A 12,923-nucleotide genomic window follows, 5' to 3' on the forward strand; every position below is an offset into this window, starting at 1 on the left:
CCCAGTATTATTTAGAACAGAACCTTACAGTCTGTGGTGTGAACAGAACCTACGCGTGACTGTTCTCTTAAAGCAAGTTGAAGCAAGGCTGAGCAGGGCTGAGTAGGTCTGAGGCTGTCAGAACCTCTCACACCCAGGGCAGACCAGCTTTTTCCCCGTGGGACTGTAGTCCTGCCCTGCATGTCCCTCTTACAGGCTCCGGGCACACTGACTGAGGGTGTGACTGTCATCGGGCTCATTCCCTTCCGTGAGTGAGCCATTTAGACCAGACCCTGGGTTCGTGTTGGGATCCAGGTGCTGGCATTCTGCTACTAAGGCAAGACTATAGAATGAAGTGGGCCTGCAGCCAGTGCAGGCCTCTTACCCACTCCCCATAGTCCAGCCCCGGGGACCCTCCTGGTGGGAGTGGGGTCTGCAGAAGAGGTCCTCGCATGTCTGCCCATGCGCAGCAGAGGCGCCTGCACCAGGACCCCGGGGGGAACCCACCTCTCAGGCACCACTGAGGGAAGCTCAGATGTGCGCTCGCTGCAGGCAGGTGCCCGAGAGAACTCAAATGGACTGGGCGGTGGGCGCCCAGCACCTCTGCTCTGTCTCACCAAGCAGAGAAGTCATGCCTCACTCCTTGGGGAGGAGGTTGAGGGCAAGGAAGAAGAGCAAATGGCTTTTTGCCAGTCCTTACTATAGCAGAAGTTCCTATTTAATGAGTCAAGATAGGAATGCTTACGGAAGGAGAAGGTGTTTCTGTCTGCGTCATCTACCGTGAAATAGCAGTCTTTCCTATTGCCTCTCTCTCCAAATCCCACATCCAGGAGTAATTGTTTGCCATTGCCTGTCCCTGCACAGGGGTTGGACCGGAGCTGCACAGAGCATGCACTTGACATTCTAGGGAGTAAGTGACGTGTTTTGATCACCTCGGTGCATTAGACCAGGTCCTTTAAGACACTCTCCTGGTGGTTATAGCAGCAGTATGGCCCTAGACGACAGCATGGAAGGAGAGTGTTGCCAAGCAGAAGATCCCCTGCTGTACGGTAGTACAGGCTGTTTGAACCTAAATGCAGGTTTTTGCAGCTGATTGGAAAACGATGCTTAATGGAGAGCTGTCATCATGAGGTAGCAGGGCTTGTGGTTTCCCCCGTTTTATTTCTTCCTCCTGCTTTTGGTTCGTTCTTGTCTGTGAGGATAATTCGGATTTTTATTTTATATGTTTCACTAACACCCGATATCTAACATCTGTTGTGTGCTTACTCTGTGCCAGGTCTAAAATGAACATCTGGGGATCGTGGTGACCCCAAGCTCTGGCTTAGCCACCATTGCGACACAGGGAGTAGGGCCAAGTTGGAAGAAGTGGAGTCAGGGAGTCGTGGGCACAGACTGCGGTTCCGCGGCTTACTTAACCTCTCTAAGCCCGCTTCCTCCTCCATAAAGTGACCCTAATAATAGTACCTGTGTCATACCAGTTTTTGACAACTAAAAGAGACATACACGTATACACACATACATACACAACTACACTTAGCAGCACAGGGGCTGGTGTGCAGACAGCCCTCAGGAAGCGTGGACACAGTTTTGGAGGGTGCTAGAGGGAGTGTGAGCTCCAGATCACTGGGGGAGGGATCCAGGTGCGACCCTGGCTGTCTGAACACAGAAGGCTCTGATGATTCCCTCTCAAGCCAGGGCTCTCAGGAGACTCATAGGCGGTCCTCGGGGGGCGTGGGGATTAGGATACTACCCCTCAACCAGAGCAGCACCACTTTTACCTGCTTTATACAGATAGAAGGGGCGTGGGGGGGGCGCTATATGTATGTCTCACCTCAGTGGTTCTCAGCTGGGGGTGGTCTTGCCCCTGCAGGGACATTTGACAATGTCTGCAGACATTTTTGATTGTCATAACCTGGGGTGGGTTGCGGGGAGTGGAGATTGCTACTGGCATCTAGCGGGTTGAGGCCAGGGATGCTGCGAAACAGTGCACAGAATAGCTCCACAGCAAGGAATGATTCAGCACCAAATGTCATGGCAGGATTGAGAAACCCTGGTACATATGCATACGTATATCGAAGAAGCAAGAGGATTCTGTGCCTGGCTTTTATGTGGTTAGGGTCTAGGAACAAAAGTAGAAAACCAAGGTTATATAGAAATGCCTGCTTGTCAAGAGGTCCCTCGGGAATGGTGGGGCCTGAGTTGGCTGAGCCCCAGGGCAGAGGGAGAACGGTCTGCAAAGAGGAGGCACCGTCCACGTGGACGAGGTGTCACGGGGGTTCTGTGTGGCTCCAGGCCTAACAGAATGGTGGCACAAGGGAAGTCGGTGTGGCGAGTATGAAGTGATTCTTTCTGGGGTCACAGTGGTCCAGCTACGGAGCAGACTGCCAGAGAGGGGTGGACAGACCACCATGGAAGTGGGATCTGGACTGATTCCATATCAGTAAAATGGTTGATGCTGAAATAACTGAATTTTAAAAATTCAGATCACGTTCAAGTCGTATTCATGGGGTCATTGTGTGGCCCTCAGCCTGGCATTAACTGAGAAAACGTGTTCTCCTTGGCACCCAGAGCTGGGCTTTTACCATGAGAGCATCATTGGAAAACTGGTCTGCATCTTTTCCAGTCCACGTACCCCTTGAGGATTATTTTCCAGCTCAAGACCAAGTTTAATGTTGGTCTGATTATATTTTTTCCTTACCACCAGGATCTGATTAGGAAACCCTTTAGGTCTCTGGTGAGAAATTGGCCTTTAATATTATGTTGAGTTGCCATTTTTATTGCTGTTTTTATAGATCAAAAATGGTTGACCATTAGCACTTTCGTATGGTTCAGCCTGCTACAGGGTTGAGAGTGACGGTGTGTAATGCACGAACAGATTACTTTATGCTCTTCTAAAAGTACTCTGTACAAATGTCACACCCCTGTGCGAACTTTGGGTGCACTCGGCAACTAAAGCTAGGCTGTTATCTACGTCACCAGCAGCCAGTGGTCACCAGGAGCCAGGCCTAGGCCAGCACACCTGTAATGGACCTTCTTCCAACAGATGCAGAGGGAAATAAGCCGGACACAAAAGGGCAAATACTGTATGATTCCACTTCTGTGAGGTATGCGGAATTGTCAAATTCCTGGAGACAGAAAGTGGAAAGGTGGTTGCCAGGGGCTGGGGAGAGGCGGGAGTATGGAGTTAGCGTTTAAAGAGTACAGAGTTCTGGAGATGGACGATGGGGATGGTTGTACCACAGTGTGAATGTACTTAAGGCCACTGAACTGTACACTTCAAAGTGGTTAAGATGGTAAAGTTCATGTTGTTTGTATTTTGCCATAATAGAAAAAAATGGGAGCAGGGTCGTTCGTTGCCATATGCTGAAGCCAGATGCAACCCTGGTGCTCCTCTAAAAAGAGGAGGTAGGAAAATGCCTAACACTTTATTCTTATGTTGTCGTCAAACTTAAGTGAAATTCAGACATGACGTCATTGGCTGGGCTTCCTAAAACATTGTCCCTTCCACCAGGGACATGTTCTAGATACCATATGTTCCTGTTAGGGTGATAATACTTCAGGGACTTCTTATTTATTTATTTATTTATTTTTGGCTGTGTTGGGTCTTCGTTGCTGCGCGCAGGCTTTTTCTAGTTGCGGCGAGCGGGGGCTACTCTTCGTTGTGGTGCGCGGGCTTCTCGTTGCGGTGGCTTCTCTTGTTGCAGAGCACAGGCTCTAGGTGCGTGGGCTTCAGTAGTTGTGGCGTGCGGGCTTAGTTGCTCCGCAGCATGTGGGATCTTCCCGGACCAGGGCTTGAACCTGTGTCCCCTGCATTGGCAGGCGGATTCTTATCCACTGCACCACCAGGGAAGTCCTACTTCAGGGACTTCTGAGTGTGTGCTCCGCCTTGCGTTTGTTTGCCTTGAAGGATGAAATTGTTCAACTTTTTGGAACCAGGTGTCTTTGGAACAGAGGGTTCTGTGGTCAGGCCCGGTAATCATCTTCTGGCGTGGTTTTGGTTTTCCAGGGCAACTTCAAAAGCATATCCGCAGTCTCCAAAGAACGTGAAGCCGCCATACCCAGGGTCTCCAGTGAAGTACCGCCTCCCCGCCTTTTCCGGCCAGGAAACTCCCAAGAAGAAAGCAGAGAAAGAGAAGAGCAACAAGGAAAGGGAGGGCTCCCTGGCTCAGCAGGCAGCCGGCCCACCTGGGGAGGAGGCCCCAGAGAAGCACGTGGCAGACAGGCACGCCACCGAGAAGCATGAGGCCGCAGCAGGGAAGGCCGAGGGCGGTGGAGGTAGGCCCTCCTCGCCCAGCCGGTTCTCCCTCTGACTCCATGCACGCGGGAGTCTCGGGTATGGGGGAGAGACGGGGATTTTTCCCGGAGACAACTCCATGCCCTCGTGCCACTTTCTCAGGCTTGCATGTTGCCCCGAGTCCTTCCCCTCGCTCTCCTGAGGGTCTCCTGGCAGAGGAGGCTGAGGGGCTGACGCTGCTCCTAGCTGTGGAAGCCCACGGGGGTGGTCAGCTGCATCCAGCCAGCATCTGCCTTTCCCACAGAGAGGGTCTTCCTTTAGTCCTTGAAGCTTCCGTGACAGCTGCGGTGAGTTCATCCAGATAGGCGCAGCGGTGGTGGCTGCCTTGGGACTTGCTGGTGACCCTGTCTCTCCTTGTCGCCTCTCCACTGCCCTCCATGGTGGAATGCATCCAGGGTCACAGCCAGCCTGTTGCAGCCTCTCTGCTTGGTGGCTGATGGTGCTGGTCCTGGCAGCATTTCCCATCACCCACTGGGTTGGATTTTTCAATCCGAAGTGGTAGCTGCCGTGTGAGTGCAGTCACTGTTTCATTTCCCTTGATCTTTTCCTCCAATGCAGCCTCGTGGAAGCCCACAGCGGGCACCACTGATGCAGGAGAGGCCACAAAGATGCTGGCCGAAAAGAGACGACAGGCCCGGCTGCAGAAGGAACAGGAGCAGCAAGAACGTCTGGAGAAGGAAGAGCAAGACAGGTATGGGGGTGCTCAGGCCTTCTGAGACCGCGGAAACTCCCAGCTCCTGGATATCGGTGTTACCGACAGCCCCTGTTCTCGGCATACACTCTAGGACCAGCCAGGCCTCGTAGAGCTATCAAAGGAGTTTGAGTTTTGTTTATAGAGTGAGGTTCTCCCTGAAAAGACAGGCGGTTCCGGATGTAGACATCTTGATTCTGCTTCCTGAATCGTGTTTTTTTTCCCCCAAATTATTCTAACTTTCACCCCCAGGTAAGAGAAAGGAGGGTTGAGCAGAGGCTCCTAGCTGGGGCTGAAGCCGACCTCATAGGCCATGAGACACGAGGTACGGGGACTCCCATCCTGGAGCACGAAAGAAGATGTCATGGCAGTGGTCCCTAAACTTTGGAGGGTGTCAGAGTCAGTCAGGGGTTGCGGTGAAAATACACAGGCCCAGGCCGTGTCCCGCTTCAGTAGCTCACCAGACTTTGAGAACCACTGCATTGACCCCTGGGGCACTTGGTCAAAATACAGACGGTTCTGCCTATTCTGGTCTTAGTATTCAGAGAGAAATGCATGTTGAAGGGCAAGGAAGATTTTATCATTAAATTGATAAAGGAAGCTCTTAGGATAATCACAGAGTACAGTCCAGTACTGTTGAGAGGATTTAACGTGACAGGGAGCCGGCCACGTTGCCGTGTTTCACTCAGCTATGGCGCTGAGTTTAATCAGTAATAGAATATTCTTCATCCTCAAGTGACCTTGGCAAGTCTGTTGTGGTCTGTCATTACACTTCTGCTGATTTATTTCTTTGAAGGAGGAGGGGGGAGGTCTGGCTGGTTCCTTCTTCGAACTCTGGACTTCTCTGATGATTTTCCCACCTCCAACCTTTTGGTTAACAGCAGCAGGTCTTTTTACTGAGTGGTGTGTTTGGGCTGGGTTGGGTGGGCCGCAGGATGTGTGAAGGGAGGTCCCAGGAGAGGAGGATGAGTCGCAGGACCTCAGTGACAGGGCTTGGGATGTGCGGGCCCTGAGCAGGTGAGTCGCGTGCCTGTAGCTTGTGCTAAGGAAGGTGCAGCTCTCTGCCTTCCAGCCAGCACCCTCTCCTGTTTCCTTCACAGCGCAGCTCCTCAAAGAATTGACTGTACTGCCTGTCTCTATTTCCTCTACTCACACTCAGTCTGCAGACCTCACACTCACCATTCCTCCTAATTGCCGGACTCCTAATCCATTTCTTGGTTGGCTTTGACCGTGTCGCGCTTGCCCTTGCTTCTCTTGCCTCTCCTTCTCAGTCTCCTCTGTCTCCCGCTCAGCCCCTCACGCATCACCTGGGCTCCCAGCCCTCAGTCCTTGGCCAGCTTCACCTGACAAGCCCTTCCCGAGCAGCGCTGCGCCCTCCTGCCTGGCCCGCGCCCCCAATGCGCTGCCAGCTTCCTCTGGCTTCAAAAGTTTGGGGCTCGCATTTCACACAGCGTCCTCATGCTCAGCATTTGGGGTGCTAACCCAACTCTGCTCTCATCTCCCTTTCTACCCTCATCTTTTCTTTGCCTTGTTTTACCATCTATTTCTGAAGCCAATTTCATCTTGCTCTGTAAACCTTCAATACTTTCTGGTACAAGGGAGGCATTAAATCACACATGGGTACTGATGCCTCCTGAGCCTGTGCTGTCCAGTACCACCGCCTCTAGTCCCAGGTGGCCACCGAAATGGAAATACACTAAGATCAAGTCCAATTCAGTTCCCCAGCCGTATGGCCACATTTCAAGTGCTCAGTAGCTACATGGCTAGTGGCTACCATATCGGACTACACAAATCTCTAGAACGTTTCCCTCATCACAGAAAGGTCTGTTGGCTAGCACTGGTCTAGAACCTGCAGGCAGTATTACCAACTGCTTTATGCTTTCCTTTAAGTGTGTCCCACACACATCTCAAATTGAGCATTTCCAAAGCAGACCTTACTGTCTTTCTCGCAGACTTGCTTTTCCTTTCACAAGCTCAGTCCTCCATGTCTCCAGGCAACCAGATCAGATGTGTCCGAGCCAGCTCTCAACTTCCCCTCTCCTTCCTCGTCAGTGTCCCGTCCCCTGTCAGGTCTGTCTCGGCCGCCTCTAGCATCTCTCTCGTCTCCCTTCCCCTCCAGCCCCTTCTCCCCTCCTGAGCTCTGGCCCCTGTGGTCTCTGACCTGGACTGTGTCTGTGGCATCCGCACTGAGCTCCCCGCTCTAGGTCTCGCGGAGCTCATCCACTGTCCACGCTGTGTCCCCAGTGCCTGTTCTCAGATAAGTGTCATTGTCCTGCTCCTGTCCTTTAACAAGCCGGTGACTCCCCTGCCCACAGGAGGCCTGCCACGGCCTGAGCACCCCTGTGTCCTGCAGGTCCACACCTCCTCATCTGCTTTCACGCTGCCTCCCGTGGCCTCGAGCTCCTTGTCAGCAGACACATTTTCCATTGTCCGACTCGGGTCAAGCACTGCTCCCTGTCTGCAAGCCTTTCCAGCCCTGCCCCTGGGAGAGAACAGACCTCTCCCCCTCTTCGCCCGCCCAGCCCGGCTGGTCGGCTGATCACAGAGCCTCCTCATTTGTTCACAGGCCTACTTCCCCCAACTAAGCACCTTGGCCGGGGTACAGTCTTTGGATCACTGGTGCTGGCGCTCAGTGAACATACAGGAAAGGTAGAGAAGTAGGAAGAGGCCCAAATGAGAAGCCATTGCAATCGTGGGTTAAGAGAAGGCAGCGCAGTGTGGTGGAGCTCGAGCTGGAGGAGTGAAGGCGGGTTCAACAGAAATGGGCCCATTCAAAGTCGACGCCAAGGTTTGATTCTAAGCATAGGAGAATGGTACACCCAATGACAGATAAAGGAAGGACAGAAGGAATTGATTTTAGAGGGTAAAAACAAGCCATTTGATTGTAGATAAACTAAGTTTAAGGTGCCTGCAAGATATCCAGGTGATTAGAAATGGAATTGAAGCCTGGGGCCTAGGCAAAAATGAGAGCAATACCCTTGACCCAAAATCAGTTTTCCTCTCTCTTGCCAGAATATGAAGCTTTGCTAGCACCACGTGGGAGGTGAGAAAGTACAGTACCACACAACCAGGGCCTGGAACACAGCGGACACCTCTTGGGATAAGATCATCCTCGCTCCTGTTTTGTGCTTAAGAGTCAGTGGTTGAAGCCACACAAATGTAGTTGCCAGATGAGAGAATATAGAGAAAATAAAGATACTTGAGCCAGACCGTGGAAAGCCAATCACTGTGACAAACTGGTGAGGAAAACGCCATCCGAGTCAGGGATGAGACTGCTCAGAGCAGAAGGGCTGACAAGGTGCCCAGACAGCTGGGCCCGGAAGAAGAGCAAACGCTGGTCCAGTCCCCGCTAGCAGTGACCCTGGGGCTCTCCTGGAAGCATGCAGAACAGGGCACAGTGCCTGGGCTCGTGGATGGCCCAAGATAGAAATCAGGATTCTTGGAGCAAGAAACCCTAGACCCTGGGTCCGCCCCAGGGAAGGCACTGGCAGAAACTAGAAGCAAAGAGATCTTACTGGGATTGCAAAATGAGTCATGTTAAGAAGTTAAGATAGCTGCTGTGGGCCCAAGTGGAAAGATAGTTGAGTTAGGCACCCTCCATCAGCAGGGTCACATAGCCAGGCTGCAGCTCAGTATCTGTGCGAGAGTTGGCCTGGGCCCGGCCCTTCCGGCAGAGGTCCTGGTGCCGCTCAGCCCTGGCAGCTCGTCGGTTGAGCCTCTGGGTGGTGGACTGTCGGGGTAAGAGCTGGGCAGGCAGGGCCCGTCTGGCGCGGGGGGTGGCGGCCGAGTCAGGAAGGGAGAGCCAGGCCCTCACAGGAGGGAAGTCGAATGCCGCTTGCACCTGCGAGACGTGTCGAGGCTGAGGAAAGGCCGTTGGTCTTGGGGTTTAGGACACGAATGGAGGTTTGGGGGGAAATCATGGAGAGGGGTGGAGACAGAAGCAGCTTGACAGAGGTGAGATGGCAGAGGCCCTGAGCATCAGCAGAATGCAGGGGAGAGGGGACAGAGGAGAGTTGTTTGGGATCCCTGAGGCCTGAGTGTTTTGCAGGCCGTGGGAAGGTCCGTGTAGAAGGACAAAGCGATGGAAGGAAGAGAGGGGGACGGTGGAAGGAACTCGGGTGCGGGGCTGTGTGTGGAATTAATAGTGTGGTTGGTGGCATTTATAATCCTTTGCATCTAAGCAGAAAAAAGGGGGCATTTTCTGAGCAGGAATGCTGTAGAGGAGTGAAGTTTAGGAAGCCCAGATCAGGTGGCCCCGGTCTTCTCTGGAAAGTGGTTGATGATGCCATCGACTAAAGAGGATGTGGAAGACGGTGGAAAAGTGGAGGTTTGGACTGTTCCCCTGGGGGTCTGGGAGGTGAGGATGGATGGCTGGCGTGGCGGCTGAGGTCCAGGGAAAGATGACCAGTCAGCCTTGTCTGGGCCTTACTTCAACCACTGTTGACAACCCAGGAGGGCCCAGAGTGGCCCCCATGCCATCCCACAGATGCTCAGTGGCTGGGCAGCCTGGGCGCCCTGAGAGAAGAGGGAGCGGATGCAGGGACGGCACAGAGCTGCCCGGGGCCGCTCAGGAGAGAAGGCGGCGAGGGACGGGTGAGGGCAGATCAAAGAAGGGGAAGGTTAGAACATTGAAGGTTAAGCTTTTTTAAATGAAAACTTTTAAGCACGTAAGGAAGGGAGAAAGTGAAACCCACATACTCATCCGGAGATTGAATGAGTCGAGACTGAACATGTGTCAGGGACATGGTGCAAATGTGAGAGGGTGGGACGAGAGGGGGCCGGCGTCTGGAGCTTGAGAGATGGGGGTCGTTACACAGAAGACCCTCACCGGTGGCCGGGAACGGGGATGAGGGATGTATCCACTGAATGATGACTACAGTGCACAGTTTTCTGGTACTTTCTATCTGGTGAGGAAGGGGGGTAGGTTTGGGGTGGGTGGCAGGAGCAAGGACGGGCGGGGGTGACAGAAGTACACGTGGGTCTGGTGAGCTCCGGAGGGAGCCGGTAATGACGGTAAGGGCAGTGGGGTCAGGCTGCCTGCAGCAGAGGGGCGCTGGGGAAATGGCACTGCCATGTCCTCTCTGGTTCGTTAAGCAGGGAGAGAAAGAGTGTTTATTCTTGGAGAGGATTTTGAGAGACTTGGTTTCACACAGGGAAAGCCAGTTTTTAGCTACTTTGGGGGAAGCAGAGTGTGGTTAAATGGAGGGAATTTTGTCTGTAGGGGCTTATGGGCCTGTGGGGAGGAATTTATGTTGTGGGTGATGACTTGGATTATGGAGACCTAGGGGCTAAGAGGATGTGTTACTGCATAGCTATGCATCGGGCACCTCTGAAGTCCTCCTGGTAAAACGGAAGAAACCGAGTGGCTTTTCAGATCCTAAGGATGAAGTAGCTTGTGGGTTAATTTATATACGTATCCTTCGTGTATAAACTTCTCTGAGACAGTCACAACTGGCTCCTTAAAAGAGAGAGAAATACTAAAACAGTGCTCTGATTAACCTTGGGAGAAGTTTTGTTATTGACACATCCGGTTTTTACAATCCTGTGTTGGGCATCCTAGTCTTTCATTCAGGAAACTAAGAACTGGTGAGTTTCTTTCTGACTAGGCCCCATAATGCTCTTCTCCAAAGTTCTCCAGAATATTTGTTAGTAATTTCAGTTGTTCCAGCTTTTAGGCACTGCACCCTCTGTGAACATAGAATACATTGTCATGTCCCATTGTAGTTTTAGGCTAATGTCTTTGTGTATTTTTTTACCTTTTAAAATATTTCTTTGGTAGCACATAGGCTAATTGCCCCCGTGATTCCTAAAGCCAACCGTTAGGGTGGAAGGATGTTCTTTTTAAGTCTTGATCATTTATAACAATATACCAGCGCCCCAGTAAGTCAGTGGTACCTGCTTCCAAATAAAGATAATTTCTGAAAAACATACACATTTACAGATGCGCTTAAAAGGACACTGGGAATTGAAGAGAGCGTTCATTTTAAATTGTAAAACACACTAGCATTTGAGAATCTGCCCAGGACCAGGCATTGTGCTAAGTGCTTCCCATTATCTCATTTATTCCCACAGTGATGTCGAGGAGCCAGTAATATAGCTATTCCCATTTTTTTAAAATGGTCAGAAATGTTGAGTGACTTTCCAAGGAAGGGTCACACAGCAAGTGGCACAATCAGAATGCAGTCTTGGTCTTGCCCATGGGGCACATTGCCAGTCAGTAACTCGCTGCAAAATGAGTATAGTTATCCACATTTTTTCATAGAAGAGGAAAGTGACACACATGAGCAGGAAGAACGTTAGAAATGTAAAAACAAGCACTTAGACTTTACAGAGTTTTCCCTCACTGCTTAAGCTCTTTATCGTTACATCGCTGACCATTCATCTGTGGATGAAAAATGTCTAAATGCCATTTAATTTTCATTTAGCAAAGAATAAAAGCTAAAATTTTTTTAAAGAATGCCAAGATAAATGGAAAATAGATGCTTTAATTCCTTAAATGTCAAGTTTCTGTTGAGCATTTTCTTCCATTTGCTGCTTCAGGAGTCACATACTAATTAAAACCAAAGTGAACTTTTTGAGCTCCTAGTCACTGCTCTCAAATTGCTGACTGGCACAGATGTGAGAGTCACTGAGACACTTCGAGGTTTTTTTTCTTTTTTTTTTTCTAGCTTAAGTTGTTTTTTTTTTTAACATCTTTATTGGAGTATAATTGTTTTACAATGGTGTGTTAGTTTCTGCTGTATAACAAAGTGAATCAGCTATACCGTATACATAGATCCCCTTATCCCCTCCCTCTTGCGTCTCCCTCCCACCGCCCCTATCCCACCCCTCTAGGTGGTCACAAAGCACCGAGCTGATCTCCCTGTGCTATGCAGCTGCTTCCCACTAACTACCTATTTTACATTTGGTAGTGCATTTAAGTTGGTTTTAAATATTTATCCTACTCAGTTTTTAAGGAATTCTCATTCAGTAAGAATGATGGGGGCTTCCCTGGTGGCGCAGTGGTTGAGAGTCCGCCTGCCGATGCAGGGGACACGGGTTCGTGCCCCGGTCCGGGAAGATCCCACATGCCGCGGGGCGGCTGGGCCCGTGAGCCATGGCCGCTGAGCCTGCGCGTCCGGAGCCTGTGCTCCGCAACGGGAGAGGCCACAGCAGTGAGAGGCCCGCGTACCGCAAAAAAAAAAAAAAAAAAAAAAAGAATGATGGGCCTGTGGTCATTTGTAAATTGGCTAGGGAACATCTGTGTCTTCATTACAGTCTATTCACAAATCAATACATTATTACTCTGGGTATCACAGAATTTAAAGTCCACTTTGCTTATTATTTTTTTTTTGGTAACGTTGTGGACTGGAGTGGCTTTCTGAGAAGGATGTGAGTCATTTTCTTAAGTGGATGCTAACTCATATGCATGTGTCTGTGACAGTGGCAAGTGTTATGCTCTACTGTTGGTACATAGCTCTTGGTAGTTTACCTTTTGGGCACGTCGTCGTTGTCTTCTAACATCATTTATGTTCTCAAAAGGCTGGAGAGAGAGGAATTGCAAAGAAAGGCAGAGGGGGAAAGACTTCGCCTAGAAGAAGCAGCCCGTAAGCAGGAAGAGGAAAAGAAGCGGCAGGAGGAAGAAGAGAAAAGGAAGGCGGCAGAGGAGGCCAAGCGGAGGGCCAAGGAGGAGCTGCTGTTGAAAGAAGAGCAAGAAAAGGAAAAGCAAGAAAAAGAAAAGCAGGAAAAGGCCATGATTGAAAAGCAGGTACTGTGCAAATCCTTATATAGACTTTCCTTAAGGGCCTTAGTTAGTATTAGGTAAAATTAGTTAAATTTGGATGACTCATAATGTTTACTTGAAGTTTTTCTTTAACTGGGCTAGTTAATAAATATGAGTTACTTTGGGCAACAGAAGTGAAGTTGGTAGTATTTGCTGTATGTCCGTTTGGGTTCCCCCGAAGGCAGACCCTGGATGAG

The 12,923-nt window shown here is 50.7% G+C and overlaps 1 protein-coding gene across 9 annotated transcripts in view; it reads left to right on the forward strand.

The window, feature by feature from the left end:
* Positions 1 to 12,923, forward strand: part of MAP7D2 (MAP7 domain containing 2) — a 107,794-nt gene that overhangs the window by 84,739 nt on the left and 10,132 nt on the right. For all 9 annotated transcript variants that reach the window (XM_019927646.3, XM_019927650.3, XM_073799163.1 and 6 more), the window contains 3 exons: positions 3,986 to 4,254; positions 4,832 to 4,964; positions 12,486 to 12,711. In XM_019927646.3, the coding sequence (XP_019783205.2) occupies positions 3,986 to 4,254; positions 4,832 to 4,964; positions 12,486 to 12,711 (628 nt within the window). The remainder of the gene's footprint in view (positions 1 to 3,985; positions 4,255 to 4,831; positions 4,965 to 12,485; positions 12,712 to 12,923) is intronic.

This window comes from Tursiops truncatus, chromosome X, assembly GCF_011762595.2.
Source record: "Tursiops truncatus isolate mTurTru1 chromosome X, mTurTru1.mat.Y, whole genome shotgun sequence".
In the NCBI taxonomy this organism is placed as follows: domain Eukaryota; kingdom Metazoa; phylum Chordata; class Mammalia; order Artiodactyla; family Delphinidae; genus Tursiops; species Tursiops truncatus.